Source organism: Brachyhypopomus gauderio, chromosome 5 (assembly GCF_052324685.1).
Source record: "Brachyhypopomus gauderio isolate BG-103 chromosome 5, BGAUD_0.2, whole genome shotgun sequence".
NCBI lineage: Eukaryota > Metazoa > Chordata > Actinopteri > Gymnotiformes > Hypopomidae > Brachyhypopomus > Brachyhypopomus gauderio.
The window spans coordinates 13374207-13401161 of NC_135215.1; the positions used below are offsets into that span (position 1 = coordinate 13374207).

The 26955-nt window shown below is 44.2% G+C and overlaps 1 protein-coding gene across 1 annotated transcript; it reads right to left on the bottom strand.

Moving 5' to 3' along the window:
• Positions 1 to 326: 326 nt before the first annotated feature.
• pcdh2ac (protocadherin 2 alpha c) lies at positions 327 to 26955 on the bottom strand. Its single transcript, XM_077004529.1, has 5 exons — positions 24283 to 26955; positions 23956 to 24237; positions 20879 to 20937; positions 10953 to 11038; positions 327 to 3464 (listed from the first exon to the last, which is right to left on the bottom strand). The coding sequence occupies exons 1-5, from the start codon at positions 26557 to 26559 to the stop codon at positions 3196 to 3198; spliced, it is 2973 nt and encodes a 990-aa protein (XP_076860644.1). The 5' UTR covers positions 26560 to 26955; the 3' UTR covers positions 327 to 3195.

The window sequence follows — 26955 nt, forward strand, 5'->3', positions numbered from 1 at the left end:
CCGCCCTACAGCCTGTGCAGTGGTCCCTGTGTACTGCAAAGTTTCTCTGGAAATAATCAGAATATACAACTACAGAGCAAACAGACTGAGGTGGACAAATTTCATCACATTATTAAGAAAGAAAACTTTATTTTTGTGATTTATAAACAAAACACATTACCACATTATCCATTAAAATGAAATTTAAAAAAAAGAGAGAAAGAGAAATGGACTTGACTATTTCACCGTCACAGTTTGATGAGCAGGTGTACAAAAGTAGGTTTAACAACAGATGAGCACGGTCCACTCGGACTGTGCAGCGCCACCTACTGACCAGCACCAGACACTGAGAAAAAATGACAGCGTGAACGCTCACAAGCATACACTACATATATACGGAATTTACATACGGTTGCTTTCTTTTTTTTTTTCCATTTTATGGATTTAAAAATTTTTTTTTACTTTTAATTTTTCTTAAATGGGTGAAGAAGAGATAGTTACATAATAATTCAGTTACAATAATAGAGTGTTAGATTAGAATGTCAAAGCCAGACACAAGTCTTTTTTTCTTTTTTTTCCCCTTAGTTTCTGAAAACCAAAAACTGAAAGGTAAGGAAAGGACTGATCAAAAGCTTCAGGGCATCACACTAGATAGCATTTACAAATAACTAGAAGGTTTAGTAACATCATAGATGTCCACTTTAAGTGGCTGCGGAGGGTTTTAATATGCAAATGCATGGCAGAAACAGTACATACACAAATCTCTTGTGTGAGTAATGGAGAAAAATCATAAACAAAATAGTTAAATCATAACAATCTATATCTATATTCATATATATCTCTATATAGTACGTTTCCTTCTGATTAGATCATGCAGCAGTCACAGCTGAGCGATTGTGACGTCAGTTTGAGCCATGGGTTTTGGGGGTGTGGCTACAGAGTAGACAGGCAGGGGAGGGAACCAATAGCAGCAGAGCAGAAGCACATCACTGCCACTCAACCAAAAAAAAACAAAAGGGCAGAGATTGGAGATTGGGGTGGAGTAAAGTCCATTTTGTCTGGCAGACTGCATACTGCAATTACCTGGTAATCTTTTGAGTCCTTTTTAGACTTCTGACTCAAGCCTATGTGAATGAAGAAAACTTCAAATGAGAATCTTGTAATTTAATATTTTTGCCCATCCACGTCATGACCCGCCCTGGCCAAACTCCACCCTTTGTTTTTGCCAGGTCTATTCTCTCCCTTCCCCCATATCAAACACAAGCAGTGAAAGACAAGCAGTCAACATTGGTCACACACACACCCCATTAACACACACACACACACACACACACACACACACACACACACACACAGACAAAAAGATGAGCGATGTTAACTGGTTAAAGCACTGTGTACATATCTGACAGAGCTCTCAGAGCTGCCTCTGTTCCCTGTCGGGGGGTTTAACAGGCTTTATCAGCATTACTCCATGCTATGTGAGCACACCACAATGACTAGAGCTAGCCTACCCAACATTCAGATAGAACAGAGGATAAACCCAGGACAGAGAGAGCCAGAGAGAGAGAGAAAGAAATAGCACAAAAGATGCACTGTACAGATGCAATATAGATCAGTTAAAGCTTATAAAAACAGAGCTTAAGAAAGAAAGAAAAAACACCACCCTTTCCGCTAAAACAAAACTCAGGAATGCATACTTGCTCTTTAATTGCACTGAGAGTGTGTTAGCCCTCCAGGCTGAAAGGCAAGGGTATGTAATACAAGACATGATCACACCCTCAGACGGGCTGAGAAAGCAGGCACAGAAATAGGTTTAAAGGTCAAAGTTCAAGGTTCAAAGAAAAGAAAACAAGCTTGGGTTCAGTGATACAGAACATTCACATCATAAGCTTTAGGCCACTGTAAAAGAGTTTCGAGGAGATGAGAGGGTGAAGAGTTTTTCTCATCAAAGCTAGCACTATTCTATACATGTACAGTCATGAGAACTTTGAGTTTTCCCTTAGTCCCGCACAACAGTGAAAAGGAGAGAGGCAGAAAAACACACACACCTCTCTTGGTAATGGGAGACTACGTACATTTACATGTACATTTACATAAGCCCGGGCTGGATCCGCTGCTCCCTGATCCCGCGGTTCTGCCTAATACTGGAGCTCTGTTTAACCCTGTTTAAAAAGAAATGTGGTGTGTGTGCGTGTGTGTGTGTGTGTGTGTGTGTGTGTGTGTGTGTGTGTGTGTGTGTAGGGTTGGGAGGAGTCCTTTTTCAAATAATACATCTATACATGGCAGCAAAAGAGTGCTAGTAACAAAATGAACACTAAACAAAATGAACACTAAACAAAATGAACACTAAACAAAATGAACAAAAAGCGCTTGCATTTCACAATTCAGCATGTTTTTTTTGCGTATACATAAACAACGATTCCTCTCTCTCCCAGACTGTGCCCTTTTTTTCTCTTTTGAAGACCTTCAGGTTTGTCTTAGTGTCCCTTATGTGTCTGAGATGCTCCTCCATCTTGGACACAGAGACAGAGAACACAGCAAGCAGAAGCAAGTTTAGCATCATCACTGCGTTTTACAGCACAGCGGGCGGCTTTTCCGTGGGCCGCCATATTTACACCAGCCGCGTGTCCCACTTCCCATCATGGTTCTCGTTTCCCCCCACAACCATTTTGTCGGATCATTTCTTCACATTTTTTCCTTTCTGTCCTTTAGCACATCAGAAGTGGCACACTGCTTTTGAACTTTTCAAAACCGATTTTGTCTCATTCTCTGACAAGATCGAAAAACAAAACCCACTGAGGATGAATAAGACAGAGGTGTCAACGGCAACCTGAACAAATAAGGAGGATGGCGTGATAACCTGATATTTGTTCTCTGTTTCTTCTCTCTCTCTTCCGCTCACTCTCTCTCAATACAGGTTGTTGGTGAGACACTGTGGGGAATGGCCGAAAATGAATCAATCTCATCAATGACATAATTAAACAGAATAGGGTCAACACTAATTTGTACAGAGCCAACTTTGATAGGATGAGACTCACAGCCAGTTTAAAGATCTTAATTAGTGGCTTCATGCAACATGAGTCATCAAATGAGAAGTGGGTTAAAATGATGCAATATCCTCTAGAAGTGACATTATCGCCTTTTCATTTCATGCAGATTCCTGTTGAGATCTCTGTCTTATTAAAACATATCTGTTGAAACTGTTCTTCTCTGTCCCTACTCGTCATCATCCTTCCCTTTCTCTCTCTTGTCTTTCTTCTCCTTCTTCTTCTTCTTCTTCTTCTTGGCCTCGTCCTTCTTGTCATCGCTGTCCTGGCCCTGTCTGATGGAGATGATGGCAGGAGACCCTGGGATGATGAAGGCTTCAGGTGGGATCTCGCCGGGTTTCAGGTGCTGAGGTGCCCCTCCTGGGCCATACCGAAAATGCCAACTATTACTGTCCACACCAGCACCTACGGGTGGAGATACCTCCCCGCCCTCATTCTCTGCAACAGAGAGAGAGAAAGAGTGAGAGAGAAGAAGAAGAAGAAATTAATACCATTCATTTTGTCACAAAGGTCTAGAGTTCCCTCCAACCAATGGCCATCAAGAGTGTAAGAACAGGAGTTATGAGCAGCTGGGAATGGGAAGTTTTGAACTGCTTTCATCTCCCTAGGCAACAACCATCATGATGTCAAGTAATATCTTTTTGAGTCACAGCATTGCTCACAGACTTCAGCCTGAAAGCGAAGGTGCTAGTGTGAATGCTTCCTCTTAGAGGGGTGTGATACGCATGCAGTATCTGCCTATGGCACAAAGTAGAACAGGCACTGACGGGATATATTCTCTCTTCAGGGCCAAACCATTACAGTGGGAAGTGGGAAAGGTCATAGAAGAAAGGGTGGCATTTAAACCAAGGTAAACACATGCTAATAGTAAAGATTATGTGAACACACACACACACACAAACACACACGCACACAATGAGTGAAGGAAGAATCAGTGTACTAAATGCAAAACCAACATGAGATACAAAGCTCAAGAATAAATGGTTATGTGTGTGTGTGTGTGCATGCAACTATGCAGGAAAAAGAAAGAGAGAGCGAGAGAGAGACATACACACAATCTGTCTCTGTGTTAACATGAATCACAGTGTGTGTGTGTGTGTGTGTGTGTGTGTGTCTCCAAGCCTGAGGCTGCTCTCTCTCACTCACCATATATTAGTACTGTCTCAGTAGAACACCAGAGAAAAGAGCTGTCTCAGATATATGTATGAGGCACTCCAACACAGCTCTGCTTGTATGAGGCACTCCAACACAGCTCTGCTTGTATGAGGCACTCCAACACAGCTCTGCTTGTATGAGGCACTCCAACACAGCTCTGCTTGTATGAGGCACTCCAACACAGCTCTGCTTGTATGAGGCACTCCAACACAGCTCTGCTTGTATGAGGCACTCCAACACAGCTCTGCTTGTATGAGGCACTCCAACACAGCTCTGCTTGTATGAGGCACTCCAGCACAGCTCTGCTTGTATGAGGCACTCCAACACAGCTCTGCTTGTATGAGGCACTCCAGCACAGCTCTGCTTGTATGAAGCACTCCAACACAGCTCTGCTTGTATGAAGCACTCCAACACAGCTCTGCTTGTATGAAGCACTCCAACACAGCTCTGCTCTGCGCAGAAGGAGCTGTAGTACAGCACCTCATACGGGCAGCCCACATATCCACTTCTCCACCTCTCTCTTTCCTTAACACACAGACAGATAGATGGTCTGTGTGCTTACACACATCCACCTTACACCTCTACACCCCACTACTGAGATATACCAGTCATCATTAATCAACACAACTGTGACCTACTTTGCAAAAGTCTTTAGGACACACACAGTCCCTTATCCTGTACTACTGCAAGGGTGTTTATGAGAAAGAGTGCACTGGGGTGTGAGTGAGTGTGTCTGAAAGCAGGATCTGTCCTTAGACTGAGGTCTCCACATGTCATCTCTCTCTCTCTGTCTCTCTCTCTCTTTCTGAGATGATCATGGGCTAAAAAGAGTTAACTTTAAAAAAAAATGAGTTAATGCTCCTAAAAGATGTATTCTGAGAAGTCTATAATGAGAACTGGAGCATGTGTTTGTCACAGCTGATACAGGAGAACATAAGGTTCATCCTCATCAACCACAAAATTATAAACTGCTTTACAAACATGCATTAAATTGACATCCAAGTGATAAATAAAAAATATTAACAAGAATTATAAATTTGTTGTCAGTTAATGGGGTCTGTTTTTTTCAGAAAATAGCAAAAATATGAAACATGTCCATTTTAATCTACCATTTGATATAGATGGGGTAGATTAGACTGAAATGCACTCTACGTGAATCTAGTCGATCTCAGCAGATCTCTCATCAGTGGTAGTGCGTGTGAGTGAGAACAGTCTTTCCCACCAGGGGTCTGTGGGTCCATGAGTTGGAAACAGCCAATCAGTGGCATGTGGTTGTTGATGGTTTTGATAAAAGTGTCTTCCCAAGGGTGCACACTAGTGGGTATTTTGCAAGACCCCACCCCAGTAACAGACAGAAAAATGTGTAACATCATTTTGAAATGGATTCTGTAAAAACTCATACAAACAGACTGTGTGTATGTGATGGAGTGTGCATGAAGGAGTGTGTGTGAGAGAGTACTGGTGAAGGTGGCAGAGGGATAAGCAGATGCATTATAGGTCTTTGGGGAATGGTTAACCTTCAAATTCCCTCAGCAACAAGACAGTTAATTCACAAAAAATCCCTCTATTTCTCCCTCTATATCTCCATGACTATGCACCAAACTCACTACCCATTTGATTACACCCCCCCCCCCCCCGCCTGAAGACTGTCCACCCTGTCTGGACATGCAGGAGTAATAATACTAATAAAGAAACCAAGCCCCACACCATGTCACTCATTCTCTCCCCCTTTATTAAGTACGATAACAGCAGACAAGAAAAAAAGACCCTGGTCTCATAAGAAGGTGATGAAGAGCAAATCAAATCACCACACACCCTTCTCATTCATTTGTTCATTTCGTCATCAGTTAATTCATTCTGCCTTTTTCTCTCTCTCTCTCATGCAGAGCAACATAATGTAGTTTGTGGAAAGGAGGATGAGGAGTGGAGAGGAAGAGCTGGGCGGGTGTAATGTGAGTCTCCCTCTCTGCCGGCTCTACAATCTGGAAGGTGTGAAATGTTGCAGAGGTTGCAGATTTGACGGACTGCTCTGAACCCCCCCTCCCCCAGGAGCAGAGACGGAACAAACACACAGGAGTGCTGGTGTAGTCTGAAAGCACCTGCGTGTAACAAGTGCACAGTACAGGGCTTTATGACTCATTAAAAATATATAACATTCTCTATCTGTTGAATAAGAAAGATTTGACTGCTGAAATGCAAGAATGCACATGATCAGCAATCAATCATGTGTACATTACAGCACACAATACTACAGCTACATTTTAATGCAGTCTGGTATGTATATGTTATGAATATATCTGTGTGTCCCTGATAACAGATATACTCAGGCGAATCTTGCTTCTGCTATCATGGTAAAACTTGACAGATTGCACAGACTGGGGTGGGGGGTGTGGGGGGGGGTTAGGTGGGGTAGGGTGAGTGCAGGAATGTCTAGTGTCTAATTTTTCTCTGTATCTGTATGAGTTTAGTTCTACCTGTAATACAGGCTGATGTGTTACTAAGGTGTTAGAAACAGAAGGAAGGATAACACTTCCTAATAGATAAAGGCGGACCTGAAGAACCTGGCAAAGGTTTCTAAACATGTTTGTGTGCAGCATATGGTATTTTGAGAAAGCAGAGAGCCTCGGGGCTGAACAGGTTGGCACTCCTATTGTGATGAACTTTAAGTAGCCAGAAAAGGGTTGGTCATGGCCACCCACCCCTCCCCCTCTTTCCCTCCCTCTCCCTCTATCCTTCCCTCTCTCCCTCTCTCTATATCTCCAGCTCTCCTTGCCTCTCTCTGCAGGTGTGGGCCATTTTGCACTCATCCACTGATGCAGAAAGAGCTGTTTTAGACCAGCGTCCACTGCACCTGCAAAACAGCGTGATGTAGGCCACTCTCTCCAGCTTGCTTTCACTCGTTTGCTTTATGCTATTTTTCTTTTATTCTCCTCCATTTTTCCTGCCTCATTCAGTCAAAGTTTTGGACCTTTAATCTTCATGACCACAATTTTACACATACAAAATTGCATTAACCTATTCTTGTTTATTTCTGTTTGGTTCATTTGAATCTATCCTGTTTTATTCACTCCACACAACACCCTGTGTTTCAGGTTCCATCTGCCACGCCTGTTTTTAGGTTTGAACAGCACCACATGCACCCCCCCCCCCCCCCCCCCCCCCCCCTGCTCCGAGCAGGGGTATGAATGGTTGCTGTGGAAACAGCCTCTTCCAGTGGCTGTGGCAGAGACACTGATGGAGAATAATACTGCTAGACCTTGCTATCTCTCTCTCTCTGCATCACTCTCTCTCTCTCTCTCTCTCTCTCTCTCTCTCTCTCTCTCTCTCTGCATCACTCTCTCTCTCTCTCTCTCTCTCTCTCTCTCTCTCTGCATCACTCTCTCTCTCTCTCTCTCTCTCTCTGCATCCCCCACCCTCTGAGAGTCACTGTTTTCCCCTAGCAACAGAAGCATTCACAACCGCCCTCCTCTACTCCTTTCACCTCTTCTCTCCTTTCATTTATCATCACTCTCTACACGTGTCTCTCCACATCTAGCACCTCGTCATTGTCTTTACCAGTCTCTCCTCAGTAGCCCTCATCTTTTCTCTCCAATCTCTGTAACTCTGATCCCTAAATGCTCAAGTGATACCAGCAAACAGGAAGAAACAAAAACAAAAAACAAAACATTAACAATATTATTCATAAATGTGGAAACATACAGAACAGTAACGAATTTGAAAACATAAGAGACTCAAACACAGAAAGACAGAAGGAGTAAAGAAGAGAGGGAGAGAGGCCTGGGCTATATCCTGATTTAGTTAATGTGATTCTGTTAATCTGGGCATGGGCAGCACTTCCCATCTGTTCCCACACACACACACACACACACACACACACACACACACACACACACACACACACACACACACACACACACACACACACACACACAGAGAGACTGGTTTTTTCCATGATGCGGTTTAATAAAACAAATGGCACACTGTCACTGCAGATCAGAACCTTTACCAGCATCTACAGAATATTACAAACTTCCATCATGCCAAAATACACATATATGAAGCATACCTGCTTTCCCTAGGAACTGCCTGCAGGCCCACAACACCCCCTTGAATATCACTCCAAACATGCTGACTCACTCTCTATAGGCAGCAAACCAGCTGACTATGTTATCTGACTGACAGGTCACTCCCCCAATCATACTTTATTCCCTGATTTTTCCCACTGGAGGAACTGTACTGTAACTCTTCAGACTAGACAGGTAATCAATGAACATGCAGAGAAGGGGGGAAAAGAGAGAGAGAAAGAGAGAGAGAGAGAGAGAAGGGGTGAGGAAAAGATTTATAGCAAAGAGACTTGGCCATTTCAAAGACACACTCTTTGCTCTCTCAAGTCATCAGCACAGACTTAATTAGAACAAATTGCTCCATCATCCCTGAAGTAATTGCACTGGCTTTCCCTCAACAACCCACTCCCTGTGTCTCTCCCACTCCCTCTGTCTCTCTCACTCTCTGTGTCTCTCCCACTCCCTCTGTCTCTCTCATTCCCTGTGTCTCTCCCACTCCCTCTATCTCTCTCACTCTCTGTGTCTCTCCCACTCCCTCTGTCTCTCTCATTCCCTGTGTCTCTCCCACTCCCTCTGTCTCTCTCATTCCCTGTGTCTCTCCCACTCCCTCTGTCTCTCTCATTCCCTGTGTCTACAGGTCCTCTCTCCATCTTATTCTCATTCTACAGTTATGTAAGTAATTATCTTGTCTTTTATTCTCTCAGCTGTCCACTGTACCAAAAGCTTTTTTGGGTCTTTTTCCTGTGCTCATTCTAACACCATCATCTGCCTCTCTCTCCACCTCTGCCTCCCCCTGCCCCTCCCTCTTTCAAACCCCACCTTTCTCCCCACCTCTGCCTACCCCTGCCCCTCCCTCTTTCAGACCCCGCCTTTCTCCCCACCTCTGCCTCCCCTTGCCCCTCCCTCTTTCAGACCCCGCCTTTCTCCACACCTCTTCCTCCCCCTGCCCCTCCCTCTTTCAGACCCCGCCTTTCTCTCCACTTCTTCCTCGCCCCTCCCCTGCCTCTCCCTGCCTCTCTATGTCTCTTTGACTCTCTCCATCTCTTTGTCTCTCTGTCTCTTTCTCTCTCTCTGAATCACAGCACAACTCTACAGGACAACCTGTAGAAACTCAGCATGCGCACTGATTACTCTTCTGCTCTGCTGATTTTCTAATTAAATGTTCATTAATTATTTAAATATCCACCTGGTATATTACCTTATGACCCCTGTGACCCAGAGTGCTCTCACACATTAAAGGAGAGGCACATAACACTGAGCCTGTATCTGGTTGTGAAAGATCATTTAAATTTCTCCATCACCATGACCAGATTTATAAACTGAATATAAACTCCACAGAATAGTCAAGTTCACTCTTTGCTATTAAGACTGCATTCCCGTATCTTATTGGGTAACTTTGCTGTTTGCTTATTTGCTGTTGATGCTGCTCATCTTTTGTCCTATTCGCTGTCAGCAGCCTCAGTTTCTTTGACTGACTCTAATTGGCTGTGTGAATAATAACCGGGTCTTTGCTCTGTATGAGAGGCAGATAACACGTTCTCCTGAGCATAGAGAGGGACAGACAGAGAAGGAGAGCATGGGAGAGAGAGTAAATGAGAAACATGGAAACTGAATAAATCTAATATTGAGGGTTAATCACTTCAAATGACCGTTTCCAATATGTATGAGTGTGAGTGTGTGTGTGAGTGTGAGTGCGTGCATTTTGAACAGTGTTATGCTGATCACTGTAAGCACTGCTATCTTAATCAAATCATTGCTGTGTGGTTGATGTTTGTCTCCCCCTTGTCTCTTCTGGGATTTACTCCCATCCCTGCACAGATAACCATCTCTGTCCTTTGTAATCGTGTCATAACCCGTCTCTGCTGATAAATGATATTGCATTTTTTCAGCCAGAAGAAGAGAAATCCATTCTCTTCTTTTCATAAATCCACCACATCCATACCAAGGTTAGACATGTAGTCCAGACAAATGTACTAAATCAAAATGAATGCCTAATATCTGAACAACGTGAAAATGCTATAGAGCAAAAATCTGATCTCGTATTACAACTATTTTGCTCGTTATGATCAAGCAGTGTAGGACAAAAATGGGCTATGTGTTGTCTGAGCCAACTCTTTCAGATATATATAACCAGTAATATAACCTTTCATTTTGGTAGACTGTAATATAATTAAAAGACACCTTAACGCTAAACATTTTAGTTTCATTAACATTGTTTAACATCACTGTTTTCTGTGTCATGTAAGAATTAATTCTTTAACATCTCAGTTCTGTCATAGCTATTTTATAATCTGGTTTTCTGTGTAACTATTTAAAACCTTTACACCAGTTTATTTGAGAGGTTACTCAGCTGCAGAAGTAGAACGCTAAAAGAGAGTGAGAGGAAGAAGGAGAAAAAGTGATAGAATACTGAGCATAGATGGGCTAGAGGTAATTTAAGAAAGAACAGAAAAGAGTGCAAGAGAGAGTGAGAGGGAAAGTGAGAGAGAAAAAGATGAAAGAGACAGAGAACATTAACAGGGAGTGTAACAGAGTGATATTCCTGAGGGTTTAATGAAGACGTAACATGGTAGACTAAACACTCTTCCTGTTCACAGTCACACCAGGTCAGAGTTAACACTACAGGTTCCGTACAGCTCAGTAAACACTGGAGTCACGTAGAAACGGGTGTAAAATGGCTGCAGATTCAGGCGTGGTGGTGACTTACCTGCTGCGCTGGAAACAGTGGGCCAGTTCTGCACCAGAACCCCTTGAGCTCCCTGCATTACAGATGACTCCTCCATGTGGACTGAGCTACAAACACACACACACACACACACACACACACACACACACACACACACACACACACACACACACACACACACACACAGGAGAAATTGTTGTGTTCAATACTCAGTCATCTTGCACTACAGTCCTCATACCAGACTGATCATACTGACACTGCAGTAGCACAGATGGACGTCAAATGAAGCGCACGTCTTCTCCGTGTTCTCCAACATATCCTGCCCTTCACACCACTTACGCAATTACTTTACAACTGCTCCATTTGTACCAGAAGCATGCTTCTCATCAAAGATGGTCTACAGCAGCCTACCTGAATGTTGTTTTACTATAAGATGCACAGATAGTTTTGTTGTGCATTTGGACCAAATTCTGACCTGTAATACATAATATTAATTGGATCTGGACTTTGCTTCTTGATGGGGTAGAGTGCAATGCTGCTTTAATTCGAGACCTGAATTTGTTTAACTTGAGACAAATTCGTCTTCGAACTTGTGGGAACAAAGTCCGAGCAAAACTGCTGCTTCTGTAAAGGTTCAAGATTGTTTTGGTGGTACAAGCATTACTGAAATTAAACCTAGGCTATAAATCAACAGGAATGAGTAAGCATGAATTTGTGTTTGTGTGTTATGTGTGTGAGTGAGTGTGAGTGTGTAAGTGAGATTTCATATGAATGTTTCATAGGGGTGTATGCCTGACTTGACCAGATGTAGTTCCCTCCTAAATGTCAAAATACACAGGCCTGGATTAGATATTAAGGATTATACTTCAATCCCAAATCCATATTTACATCGCTTGCTAGATTAGGGGTTTTAAAAGTCTGGTGCAATCAAATTTTAATGCTGCAAGAGATTTTCTGAAAGAGTCATCATTCATATAAACACAGAGAAATGTTAAAACACAAAGTAGCTAGTATGTATCTGGAATATTTAAAGGGCAATGAGTGGGTGTCTATGAGCAGAGGGAGGTGTTGAAAATACGGATTATCTCTGCAAACTCACAGCTGCAGTCAAAGTGTGGAATAATACAGGATCAGGTTCTAGTTCTAGCAGGTTCTAGACACTGTTTACACTTTTATACAGAGACAGACAATCGTTGGTTGCTAAGCTGTTTCTACCATATCAAATGCCTGTTCTTAAAATGAATTTTGGTTATAATTTTTTTTCTTTTTCCTCTTCTCCCACTGTGTGTCTAATTTTCCTTTTTGAGATCTACACATTTTCCTTTGTGTATGCAAGTGATTCTGTGTTTTTAAGTGGGGCTCAGAAATCACCATATAATTGGGTTACTTTTGAGGACATTCCTGTCCTTTTAAGGCAAAAATGCATTCGTTCCTCTTGGGAAGGCACTGCTCTGGTTTCTTGTAATCCAGAATGTGGTGTTTATGTAGGGCTGAGTTGATCACTGAAGAACCTACAAGTTGACCTCTATGTGGGCGTGTCCATAAATAATGACTGAACCTCAGTCAAACAGCATGGTAACTATTATAATTGAAGGAGGTCTTATTCAGAACGATTTACATACAATTATGAGCAGACAGCATGCATACTTCCTGGGAATCAAAGCCATGACCTTGATGCTATTAGCACCTTTATATGGGATTTAGGTCATGGCTCTGATGAAGCAAAATCACCTTCCTGCTGCTAAATAGCTGTTTTGATTTGGCACACCGTCAAGCTCAAAGATAAACCGTCTTCCCGTTTTCTTAGCTGAGGGCTCCATCATTTCCTCTGTATTTTGTATCTCAGCAGTATACAATGGACACTGTACTTTATTGTAGGAATAATATTCCTTGGATGAGATGATGTTTTGGAGTTCTGCCAGATTTAATCTTATATGTGTTTGGCTTTTCAGCTAAAAGTTCAAGTTTGGTTTCATTTGACCACATCACCATAGCCACAAAAACACACATTTTAGCAAATCACAGCAGAAGTCATGTGCCCATTTCATTCAGGCTGGGGTGGTGGATTGCTGATAATAAAGCTGTCACATTTACACAGGAACAGTAATACGTTTGATTTAGGCCTGTAGCTACTTCAAAGCTGACACTGACCTTTTGGGAACCTCTCTGACCAGACTTACTCAGTCATTCCTTCTAGAGGAACTGCCTGATCTAGGAAGATCTAGGAAACTGCCTGATCTGGGCACCACTGTATGCCTTCCACGAGATTATATTAGCTTGAATCCTTTACATTACTTCAGCAAACTGAGATGATCTCATTGATCTCCTGCTCCAAATGAATGAATGAATGAATGACACAATCACATTATTCCACCAGGCCAAAAAGAAACATCTAGGGTTATTGGAATTGGACTCTTTCGCTTCAGATTCAGTCTGTTTGTAAATGATGAATTGTCTGCATGTTCAGTAATAATAATTTTTAGGTGTGCCACAAGGCCATATTCTAAGTCTGTGGCTATTTTCCATGTACATTCTACCACTGCTGATGACTTTATCATTGAGTAACAAGTTACACAACATATTATTACATGGCACATATTACATGGTTTACTTCTTCATCACCTAGGTGACATCATCTTTCTGAATAATTCAGATAGGGTAGAGAAAGAGTCTAGTCAGAACAATTAAAAATAGTACTTTGACCTATAAACCTCTAAATGTTCTTGCCCCTCAGTATCAAAGCCAATGTACTGTATATTATGTTCTGACTCACCTACATCAATCACCTACATCAGGCTTTTATGGCATAAAAAATATTGCCTCAGTCTTCCAGTCTCAAACTCCCAGAGCTCTGGTGGACGTCTTGAATGTGAAGGTGTGGTTCTGTATGTTTGTTGTCTCTAGGATTGCCCTCTTCTGGACTGAGACTGATGTCATTCATGAGATCTGGACATAGGATTCCTCCTACTTAGGGGTCACAGGACCAAGTGGCATCATCACCACAGCGTTAACTCTGGTGTTATAATGTCAAAGGTTTTCTTTTTCAGTCTGTGGTATTATTCAAACTTTTCACCTTCTTTCCCTTTGTTGCTTCTGTTATCACTGCTGTGTTCTGGATCTTGTTCATCATCACGGTGTCTGGTTAGTCTGCCACTACTTGCATGTCTGTCTGGATCGGGAGGTCCCGCAGGATCTGAGCCTTCTTGTTCTCCGATGCTCTGCACTTTCTTTTGCTTGTACTCAGGGATGTACAGCTCACATATGTTCCTGCATGCACACTCTACATTTTAATTGTGTCACTCAGCATACGGTTTCTTGCATCCAGCTGCTAGATACTGGATCGTCTCAGAGGATCCTTTGCAAAGTCTGATACATCCCTGCTTCATACAACCTAGTGCTAGTACTTGATTTGGTTCTTCCATGATCATGATTTGTGCCTCTATGCTGTACTTCAGTGCGTATATATATATATATATATATATATATATATATATATATATATATATATATATATATATATTAGTGGTGGGACTTTAACGCGTTAATTTCGATTAATTAATTACAGGAAAATTAACGCACTAAAAAAATTAACGCATTTTAACGCATTTAACGGACGAGACACTTTTGCACCGTGGAATGTTTCTCAGTGCGCGAGTTCCGGGCATACAGATTATGGACACACAATAAGATGATCATGATGGAGATGACTGAAGAGGCTACGCTGGTGGATGGGAAATTTAAATATAAGAAACTTTCAGATGGAAGTACAAACAAAAATAGTGTTATTTACACTTTATGTAGGAAGGAGTTCGGTTATCACAGGAGCACTTCCACCCTTCGTTACCACCTCAACGCAAAACATGTTGCGGCTAAAGCTGGGCGTACACTGCGATATTTTAAATCGTGTACTCAGCTCCAGCTCAAACTGTACGACTAAATCGCAGGGAGAGTCGGCTCGTGGAGCTGCTTCAACAGTGCGATACTCTCACGAGGAGCGATTTGAATTTCAAACATGTTTGATGTTCTTGCGACGCTGCGATTTCTGATCGGGAGTTGTGAATCGCTCCTCGTTTACCTGTGTAAACTATACGATGCACGACACGCGATTGAGCCGAAACGAGTGAAAAATCGGCTGAAAATGGGCCAAAAATCGCACAGTGTACGCCCAGCTTAACGCGCAGGTCAGTAATGATAACTTAGCTGCTAAATGTATTCCTAGTACGATAGGGTGACCAAACGTCCGTAATTCACATCCTGTGAGGAAACGTCCTGGTTTTTAAATGACCTTCATTGGACCATTAAGACTGGATTAAACTTTCGCGAATGGCCGTAGCGCGCGACTCCGCACGCGTTTATACATGATGCGTCACATTATTTGTGTTGTCCGCTCTCTGTGGTCGAAGATAAATGCTTACAAGAAGCGCTGCGAATTGCGTCAACTGATGCAAGTTACGAACTACCGTCCAGGGGTGAGTTTCCCAAAACGTTCTTAGCGCCAAGTACTTCTTAACCTCGTACGTAAGAACGAGGTGACGAAGTACTTGGCACTAAGAACGTTTTGGGAAACTCACCCCAGAAAGACAATGTCGAAGAAAATCCAGCAGCTGTATGATGAGGAAGAATTAAAACAGGTTATTGTGAAGAGTGCCACAAATGTGGCTCTGACTGGGGATCACTGGACCTCTGTTAGCAACAAGAATGATCTTGGTGTGACAGCTCATATTATAGATGATGAATCTATAGATGATGAAGATCCAGTCATTTGCTTTGAGCATGCAGAAGACCACTTCTAGGCACTATGGAGATGCCTATGGCAGAGGCCTGGGAAATTAAAGAAAGTCTACCATCTAAAATGGTATTAAAAAACATCTTCTGATTTACTTCAATTCTTCCAATATCCTGAGCAAAACTCCCTAAATTAAACAACATTTTTGGTCAGAATTTCCAATGTTCTGAACTGTTTTCTGCACACTACACATATATTGGTCTTTGTAGTAGACTGGTGGAAAAATAAACAAGATGTTGAAGTTTATGATTATGTTCATTGATTCATTCATCATTCAAACTTAAATTAATATTTCTCATGTTAAATACTGAAATGCGATTAAAATGCGATTAATTTCGATTAATTAATTACAAAGCTTCCGATTAATTTGATTAATTTTTTTAATCGCGTCCCACCCCTAATATATATATATATATTTGAGAGAGTTCAGATCCCAGTCTCAGTGTTTGAGTCTAAGCTGAAAGCCTGCTTCAGAGTTCATGAAATGGAGTGTTGTTGTATACTGTGGGTGGTGTGGTCTAACCACTGTTACACAATCATTCAGCTTTGATGGCAGTAGAGTGGATGGACAATGCTGTCTCTTTCATATCTGCACTACACTCTGGGTCCCTCTTTCAGTTAAGCTGGCATAATTAGCACTTGCATGACACTTCCAGGTTTGTTTTACCACATTAACAATAACATTCACATTTTACGCCATATCTAAGGTTTTAGGTTAGAGAGGATTGTAGCTCAGATGCTAAGCTAACACTTGCATAGGTGTCATATAGATTAAATGCTTCAGTCAAAATTTAGGCCTCATAAATGTTAACTGCATAGACTGCTGACCAAAAGGAACCGAACTGAACTTTTAACGTCTTTACAAAATTGTGTGCAGACTAGAAAATCACAATGACTGAGATTCTTTTTCTACACTACCTTTGACTGCCTATCTGGCTCCATCTGTATGTTCTCTCCTCAAGAGCTTGAATACAATATCACATCTTTTAAAGACCTGTTTCATACCATCCGTTTTCATAGGGCCTGTTGAGGCAAATCGCGCGTGCACATGAGAGCATGAGGAAGAGAGAGAGTTTAATTATATGTCTGAGAGTGAGTCATGCTTTTAACCTCACACAACCCTAAAACATGGCCAACCAAAACAATTAAAAATGCATTTGTGCATGTGTAGTTTGGTGCACTTCCGTGTATGAATCAGAAGTCATGTGTGATCGCCTACTTTCACCTCTCAAACACAGTAATCAAGAAAGGAGCAAAATGTAGACAGAATATGTTTAAACGAAACATATTTAGATTATATTTAATGTATGATTAATTCTGCAATACTGCAGAAAAAACATAATTTGTTGTGAAGAAGCACATAGATTTTTTGTAGGTGCTCAGTAAAGTGAATGATGGACATTAACACCAGAGCTTCATGTCCTGTACATTGTTGATTTTTTCCATGCTGCATATGCTTGCAAAAATGGCTGCATATAGAGAAATAATGAACCCCTGAAAACATGCCGATTCCAGGGGGAAACAGACCTAACTGATGAGGCACATGAAATAGAAAACAAAAAAAAATGTATAAGTGCAAATGAGAAGAGATCACAGCGCGAGTGAGTGGCAGAAGTGTGGAATGGTGGGGAGGGTGATCAACGGCCTCCATTTTAGGTCTCACTCTCCCTCACACCCCCTCCCTCTTCCTCCACGTCTATGTCTGATAAATGTAAGTGTCCCAAGGTCAGACCATTACTGCTGCTGCACAACCACCTCCCCCATCTCTACCACCTCCCCCATCTCTATCATCTCCCCCATCTCTACCACCTCCCCCATCTCTACCAGTTCCTACCAATAGTTTTTTCTGCTGTTTGTATGCCTCTCCCATCACCACCACACATTGGGGGACATTTTACCTTCATCTGTGTGGAGTATATTCAGCCATATAAAATAGGATGTAATTGTAAGCCCGATATGCCGTGTGTGTGTGTTCTGTTCTTTGTGTGCTGAAAAGTGTGGAGGCCATCTTAAGGGCTGCAAAGCAGTATTTGGTGAGATGGATTTTATCCATTATTAATGAGAAACACTGACTTGAATACATGATCCTCATCTACTGCTCAACCCTCTTTCTCCTTCTTCACCTCTACCCACCTTATGCGGGTTTTCTGCTACATCTACAGTTCTCTCAAATCTTATTTCCTGCTGCTCTAATGCTGCTTTTCAGTAATTTCTCTCATTTCAACCACCTGAAAGAATATCTGAAAACATAATAATACTACAGGAAACTCTTATTTTATACATTCATTTAAAAATACTTAAATATTCTGTATTTATAAGTATTTACAATCATTTGGAACAATAATTTAGCTTGTAAAGGGCAAAACCTTTAGAAAACCACTCTATGCAAGCACATGGACCCAAGTATGTCCTTCAAGTAACTGACCACAAGCTCAACAGTCATATCCATGATGAATAAGCCAAATATAATAAAGCTGATATGAACTGTAGAAGTAACGATGGTGGATCGAAGGTTTTTTTGTGCTGAGGCTCATTTGACACTGACTGATTTGCCTGGAACATTAACTCCTATAAGAAACATGCACGATCCTACGTGCAACATGTCCACACATCTACACACAATGCTCAAATCCCACTTCCCATCCATCCCACCGCCCACTGTGTCCTCTGTTCAGACAGACTGCTGGCAGCTGTGTAAGCCCCATCTCCAGTGTCCTCCATCGCCACAGCAACAGTAACATGACCCCAGGTTATGCTTCTATCGGAGCCTGTGACCTATTTATTCAATCACAACCCTGCAATGGTTGTTGCATAGTGAGGCTGGTTGTCCAGCTGTATTCTGCTTCTCACATCACTGGTTACTTTCCAGTTGACTTCTCTGTGTTGTCAACATAAATCTGGCTTATCACAGTGATCCTACACTTGTGAAGGTAACACTGTTTTCTTAGCCAAGCCTGAGTGAGCCACAATGCAGCCCAGTGGCTCATGGGTAATCTAATACACTGCATTTTTTCTGCTATGCAAAGGGAATTTTTATGTCCCAATGAACTGCTTTCATTTCTAAATCAACGTTTTCCAATGCAATCTTTAATTTCATCCATCCATTCATTTGTTTTCCATCATTCTTTCTCCACATCTATCCTCTTCTCTTCTCTCCATTCATCCATCCTTCCATCCATTCCTTTGGCTCATGCCTGTTTCTTATTCAGTTTCAGCTAGGAGTAGAGGGCCTTGGCCCTGTCGGATCAGGGTGGAGAAAATTTCTTTTCTGATATTGCACATTTGCTGATGACATACATCAGTATGAAATGGCAAGCTTGGAGCTGGGCATTGTCGTGGTTCATTAATTTTTTTTAAAGCCATTAATTGACTCTTAAGTGAGTGTGAGAACTGCTTTGATCATGTAAGACTTATTAATCAAGTCCAGTTTCATTGCCTTAAGGGAATTCAGTACCAGTATAACACATCAAGTTCAGGAGACTGGACATTATAAATTAGGTACGAGTATTAGCAATGGAACAAAGCATGTAGAATAGTAGTGAAAATTTTTAAAATGGTGTTTACTCCAATGCAGATGTTCTACTGAATGTATTCATCTTTATGATGCTGTCATATATAGCGCTGAGGAAGACATGCCGTTAACAGCATTTCTGTAAGTTTTTTATTTTTATTGATGGGGCACCTAAAGCCGCATTAAAGAGGTATTTTCACTCACTGACTGAATGACTGATTAAATCCCATTACTGAATCACAGTTGTGCAAAGGGCATCAACACATATCTGCAGTACCTACCTAGCCAGGTATTTATCCAGGTATTAGCAGTACATGCAGGTATTAGCCGTGAAGATAACAATAAACACCCTTTTGCCTGTGAAGCATGATCTTTGTTCTCCCATTATTCATGTAATTATGTAAGTCATTATACGAGTTGATTACATCTGAGAATAATTATTTTCACTAATGTTAGCTAGTGGCTTTGTTACTGTAATGTTGATGAGAAATGCTGTAATTACTTCTAATCTAGCATGTTTGCTTTGCACAGAGTAAAACTGTTTTTTGCTGCTTGGAAAATATCATTCAATATTAGCAAGACAGCAGGTATATTTTAGCTAGTTATGTAATATGAAATATCAATTTTAATATATCAACTATTTTACAGACGCTGTACCCAAGTGTTTTGAGGTCTTTTTATATAAGCGACTAGTTGCCTCTCCATTGTTAATATGTGCAAAAATAAGGTGGGACTTAATAACACTTAAAACATTTTAGCTGTAGCTACAACTACAGTAAAGCACTTTGCAAAGTGGACTCGTATTTTGGATGTTCTAGGAGTTGAGGCATTATTATCAGAACCAAGGTACAGAAGACTAGGCTCAGATTCTATTCTAGGTGTTGTAGTGTTCAGTCTCATGAACAACCACAGCATATCTTTTTCAAACTGGTGTATAGGAGCATGTGGGTCATTAGTGGAGAGAGCTGCTGCTCAACAGCAGAGCAATCCGGGCGCTGGAGAAGGAAACGTGTGTGGAGTGGGGAGGTGGGGATGTGGGGATGTGGAGAGGTGGGGAGGTGTGGAGTGGGGAGTGGGGAGGTGTGGAGTGGGGAGGTGTGGAGTGGGGAGGTGGGGAGTGGGGAGTGGGGAGGTGGGGAGGTGGGGAGGTGTGGAGTGGGGAGGTGGGGATGTGGGGAGTGGGGAGTGGGGAGGTGGGAAGGTGGGAAGGTGGGGAGTGGGGAGTGGGGAGGTGGGGAGTGGGGAGGTGGGGATGTGTGGAGTGGGGAGGTGTGGTGTGGAGGTGGCGAGTGTGGAGGTGTGTAGGTGGCGAGTGTGGAGGTGTGTAGGTGGCGAGTGTGGAGGTGTGTAGGTGGCGAGTGTGGAGGTGTGGAGTGGGGAGGTGGGGAGGTGGTGAGTGGGGAGGTGGGGAGGTGGTGAGTGAGGAGGTGGGGAGGTGGTGAGTGAGGAGGTGGGGAGGTGGTGAGTGAGGAGGTGGGGAGGTGGTGAGTGAGGAGGTGGGGAGGTGGTGAGTGGGGAGGTGGGGAGGTGGTGAGTGAGGAGGTGGGGAGGTGGTGAGTGAGGAGGTGGGGAGGTGGTGAGTGAGGAGGTGGGGAGGTGGTGAGTGGGGAGGTGGGGGCGTGGGGAGTGGGGAGGTGGGGACGGCCGTACCTTTGCATTCCAGCCCTGAGCGAAGCCGAGTATCTCCAGTCAGCATTGGGAGCCTTGGGCTGCATCAAAGATAAAGAGAGAAGCAGCAGAGATGGAGAAAGGGAGAAACAGAGAGATGGAGAAAGATAGAGTCGTTAAGTACTAATATGGATTACACCAAGGAAATATACATCTGGTCAATAAGTCATGGGGAAGAGCTGCAATGATATCTTCATTCGTTATGGTGACAGTGATGATCTCTCTGCAGAGGGAAGCATGAATTAGTCACTCTGACAAAGTTAGACCAGCAAATGCTGACACACACCAACACACAAATCTGACAAGTGAATTATCAGGCACCACTGGGGCCCTCAAACAAACATGCGCGCCCGCACACACACACACACACACACACACACACACAGGCACCCCGAATTACAGTGAAGTTATACAGTATTGGCAAAGGAAGCTAAGGAAGGGGCCGGTTGATGTGACAGACCTGGGTTTGCACCTGCATGAGAGAGAGAGAGAGAGAGAGAGAGAGAGAGAGAGAGAGAGAGAGAGAGAGAGAGAGAGAGAGAGAGAGAGAGAGAGAGAGAGAGAGAGAGAGAGAGAGAGAGAGAGAGAGAGAGAGAGAGAGAGAGAGAGAGTACATACAGAATAGTCACAGGTGCAGGGTTTCAGCAATACATCAGATCTCTCATTTTGTATCTGCTTTGGGTCCAGCTTAATATCAACATTACACCTGCAGCAGAACTGCACATCTCATACAGAGGAAAATAAATCTACAAAACATGGGATCTGGGATCTGCATTGTCATGGCAGCCCAAGACCGCTTTCCTTCCTGGAACACAGACATACCTAGACACTGAGAATGAACCCTGACCCCGCCCCCTGTGTCCGCCAGTGTCCACCCTCTCCCAGCTGAAGACACTCAGCCCAAAGTGTCCCATGAACTTAATAAGCACGAGCTGCTCTTTTGCATAATGGGTTTTATTTCCACCATACCCATACACAAACGTCCTCACTGCTTTCATAATCATAACCATTAACTCACGTCATCAAGTGAAAATGGTTACTGTGTATACAGGCATCACCAACCAACCAAAGAACCAAAATGGGGTTTCTTGCTAAGAAACAAGACAGAAACAACAAAAAGCCAAACAAAAACATTTTTTTACAATGAACTTTTTACAAAACTAACAAACTGCAAAGCATGAAAATCAAAGCCAAAGGATGCGTCCGTCATCAGCAGTCCCCATGCAGTAGCCAACACCTCAACACAGCGCTGCCTTTCAGGAACTTTGTGCCGCACAGCTGTCAGGCACAGATTGCCGGTGAAAGTGTCACTTTTGGAATTTAAGCTTTCTGGGTTTTATTTGGCTCTGTCTGTGTATATATGGGCAGATGGCCAAAGTGAAATAATTAGACATCCCTTATCCCAGTTGTCTTTGTCTCTCGTCACAATCCTCTTATTCCACTACAAGCAAGTAGATGGAACGTGTGAGCACATCTGTGCTTGTGTACGTTTGGTGCGAGGGAGATAACGAGCTCTCAGGTTCGGTCTGATCTCGTCTTACAAGCAGTTCCTCTCTCTCTCTCTCTCTCTCTCTCTCTCTCTGCCGAGTGGACACACCTCGCCTGGATACAGTGCTCGTACCCCTGCACCAACCAATCACATCACATCCCCCTTCCTTTTCCAAGCCAATATACCCAATCAGCTGGCGGTAACGTGGAACCATGCACCATTGGCACTTAATTACACAGAGAGAACAAACATGACTAGCATTTAATAAGAGCGGCATGCACCAGCCGGCAAACAGATAAATCTTCACCCAGTTAATAGGGGTAAAATACCATAATGAAACAGCTGAGCTAAAATTTCATGGACTAATCTGTGTGTTTATTTTAATACTTTTATAATGCATGTAATCATGGGCATATCTGGATCAGTTCGCCTGTTATAGTACCAGGTGATCACTGGTTGCATTACTGACTTTGTATTCTGAAAATTAATGATATCAATGTGGTGTGTTTGGCTGCTTTATGTGGTAACAGTACAGCTATCACTATAGCAACTCTACATGCGCAATACAGCAGAAAATACCTGTTTACATGGTGAGAATAAAAGTTCCCAATGTAATGATGTGTAATATTAATGTAGCTACTACCTACAAATCACACTATAACTCTAGAACTTTGTGTGTCACTCTGAGACTTCTAGGAATAATCTACAGGAATGTGTAAGGCAGAGAGGCCATATCACTCATAAAACCAGAAACTATAAAGGAGTCACTGGGTAATAATAACTATGGAGTTATAAAAACAGCCCAGTCCATTTCAGTTCATTCTGAAGTAGACTGGAGCATCTTTACAGAGAGTGTTAAATGTGGGAACACAAAATCTGGGGTGTTGCTTGAGTTTCACACCTCTAAATATAACACACCCAGCTGTACTGCTACCGAAGACTGCAGTGCAGTGTACATAGAGAGAGGGAGAGGGGGGAGAGAGGGAGAGAGGGAAGGCAAGCACGGATGATGGAGAGTGATGGAGAGAATGAGAGTTTGGAAGAGGGTTGAAAGTCTGCGTTTCCTCAACTATATAGTGCGAATGATGAAAAGCCCTTTTATGCCTTCTGCATAAGAGAGAGGCGTATGAATCTTTGATAGTCTGAATCATCAGAAACATGCAGCCATTCAGAGCTGCAAGGAGCTCTGAGAAACAAGCTCATTCCTACACACACACACACACACACACACACACAAACACACACACACACACACACACACACACACACACACACACGTGTGCTTGCAGAATAAGGAGGTTAAAAAAGGGGGAAAATCCCCATGCAGCCACTTATCCATGACCTCACACCAAAAATGTGCCTTTCAAATGTCACGAGACATCCATTGTACCTATTTATCTTTACAAACCCAAATGTCACTTCTGCTACTGTCCTTAAGGTCCACACCACATGTGGAAAAACAGCAATGTCCCCAACAGCCAAAGACCTCTGACCTTCTCATTCCACAGAGGCACATTGACAGGAGGCTCAACGACAGAGGCACTCGGACGAGTGTGTGTAAGGGACACACCTGTATGGCAGTGGCGTCCGGCATGCTCAGCCTGCGTACAAACTGACCACTCTGGCTGGTGAAGAACCGCTCCGCCCCCGAGCCCCAGGTCCCGCTCAGCGGTCGGCCCATGTTGTAGAACATGAACGTGTCGCTTCCTGAAGTGGCCGTCAAGCAGGTCTTGTAGCAGTAGGTTTTGGTGAGAGATCCGTTTCCTCTGACCTCGATGTAGTGAGGCTCCACTTTGAGGTCCCTTCGCAGGGCTACGCCCTGTTGTTGCTGCTGCTGGTTGGCGCCTCCACCTCCTCCTCCTCCACCACCACCACCACCACCACCACCTGCTCCTCCTCCTCCACCTCCACCTGAGGCCCCACCCCCTCCACCCTCCTTGGGTGGCTTCTTCTTCTTGGAGCCACAGCAGGGTGAGCAAGAGCACGCGTGCGGCTGGCTGCAGTAGGCATGACAGCGCACGATGGCCAGGACGAAGACGGTGACCAGGAAGACGAAGGTGGTGGCGGTGAGAGCGACGATGAGGTACAGCGTGACGTTGGAGAAGATGAGGGCGCCGTGGGGCCTGATGATGCGCTTGGGGTCGGGGGTCACCTTTGGCGGGAGCTCCATGACGGCCACGTTGACGACGGCGGAGGTGGAGCGCGGGGGCAGGCCGTGGTCTCTCACTCGCACCGTGAGGCTGAAGACGGTGGAGTTGTCCTCGACGACACGGCGCGTGGTGCGGATCTCGCCCGTGTACTCGTGCACCTTGAACAGGTCGAGGTCGGGCGGGTGATCCAGCGTGTAGATCAGCCAGGCGTTCTGGCCTGCGTCTCCGTCCCAAGCCAGTGCACGTGTCACCAGCAAGCCTGCCTCTGCATTCCGGAGGATGGTCTCGGTGACGTGAGACACATTCACCACCGGGTGGACAAATCGAGGCGCGTGGTCGTTGGCATCCATGATGTAAACATATACCGTCGCCACGCGGCTCAGGGGCGGCACGCCATTGTCTTGAGCTTTGACCTGGAAGTGAAACTCGCGCAGCTTCTCAAAGTCGAAAGAGCGCAAGGCGTACACCTCACCCGTGGCGGGCTTGACCGACACGTATGACCCCACCGAGATCCCATGGTTGTTGTCACTGAGGACCGTGTAGGTGATGCGTGCATTCTCGTTGGCATCGGGGTCCGTGGCCTTGACGACACACAAGGCAGCACTTGGCGCGTTGTTCTCGGTGACATACACAGTGTACGACGTCTGCTCGAAGCGAGGCGGGTTGTCGTTTACGTCCGCCACATCTACACGCACGGTCATTGAAGATGAGAGAGGCGGAGTTCCACCATCGACAGCGGTAACTGTGACATTATATGATGACACTGTCTCTCTGTCCAGGAAGGCAGAGGTGACTATAGTGTAGTGGTTACGGAATGATTTTATCTTAAAGGGGAGGTCAGGAGGGATGATGTCTAAGGTGACATGTTTGTTTTGGCCAGAGTCACGGTCATTAACACTGATCAGGGCCACCACTGCGTCCGCCCGAGCGTCCTCCCTCACCGGACTGGAGAGAGTGGACAGCACAATCTCAGGGGGGTTGTCATTTACATCCAGCACCTCCACCACCACCTTACAGTGCACTGCTACCGCCCCGTGGCCCCTGTCCATTGCCTGGATATACATTTCATAGCTGTTTGTCTCCTCGTAATCCACGTTGTTCCTGACGCGAATTTCGCCGCTATCTGTGTCCATGCTAAACATCTGCCGGACCCTTTCCGGCGTGTATGAACTAAAGGAATAATAAACTTCTCCATTTGTGCCTTCGTCCCGGTCCGTGGCGTTCAGTTTTATCACCAGTGCGCCAAGGGGCGAATTCTCCTGCAGCTTCACTTTGTATACAGAGCTGTCGAACTTCGGCACGTTGTCATTTGTGTCCAAAACACGCACATTGATTTTGGCTGTGCCTGTGCGCGGGGGAGTGCCACCATCGGTTGCTGTGAGAACAAGCTGATGAGAAGGGACCAGCTCGCGGTCAAACGGTTTTTTTAAAATGAGCTCAATGTGCTTTCCATTAGCAGGTGGTTTGTTTGAGTCCAGTGCAAGGTGCTCGTTTGGGGAGAGGCGATAATGGCGAACGGAATTCGAGGTGTCGTCGGAGTCCTGCGCGCCTTCGATAGGGAACCGGGCGCCAGGTTGAGCCGCCTCGGACACCTCCAATTGATATTCATCTCTGGGGAAAAGCGGCGCGTTGTCGTTCACGTCCAAAATTTCAACCTCCACGTTGTGTTGCTCGAGTGGGTTTTCTACAACTACCTCGAGGCTAAGGACGCAGGTGCCGCTGAACTCACAGAGCGTCTCGCGGTCGATCCTGTCACTAACAAAAAGCTTACCGGTTTTGTGGTTGATACTGAAGTACCGCCTTGCGTTATCCGAGCTTATTCGGATCCGGCGAGACGATAGCTTTCGCAGGTCGAGCCCTAAATCTCGAACGATATCTCCAACGACAGCCCCAGTCTCCAGTTCCTCTGGAATGGTGTATCGAATTTGTGCATTTGTAAGGCCACTTAGTACAAAAACAGCGATGAAATAAAAACAGAGAGGTACGTTATTCTTTATGCTCCTGCATCGCCCCGCAACAGCCATGGCAAGCTGGCAGAATCTGCAGACGGATTAAAAACTGTTTTCCGCCTTTCGATCTTGCCGTGTGAGTTCTCCAGGCACAGCATGAAAAAAACGGGAAGGGTCGTCCGTTTTACCTCGACTATGTGCAAGACGACCAGAATCTCCTCTCCGCTGCCTCGTTAAACGGAAATCTCCCTTTTCCGTCCATGTTTTCGCCTTTGTGCTCAACCGTCTTTTTTGTCTTCTCCGCGAGGCTGATTCTTGTTCCCGTCACACTGGTGCTGCTGTCTTCTGCCCCTCTCTCTCCTCTCTCTTTCTCTCCGTCTCTCTCTCCTTCTTTACTCTCCCCCTTTCTCTCTCCTCCCCTGTGCTCTCTGCGCTGCACAGGGGAGGGAGGGGGAGCTGCGCGCTATCCAT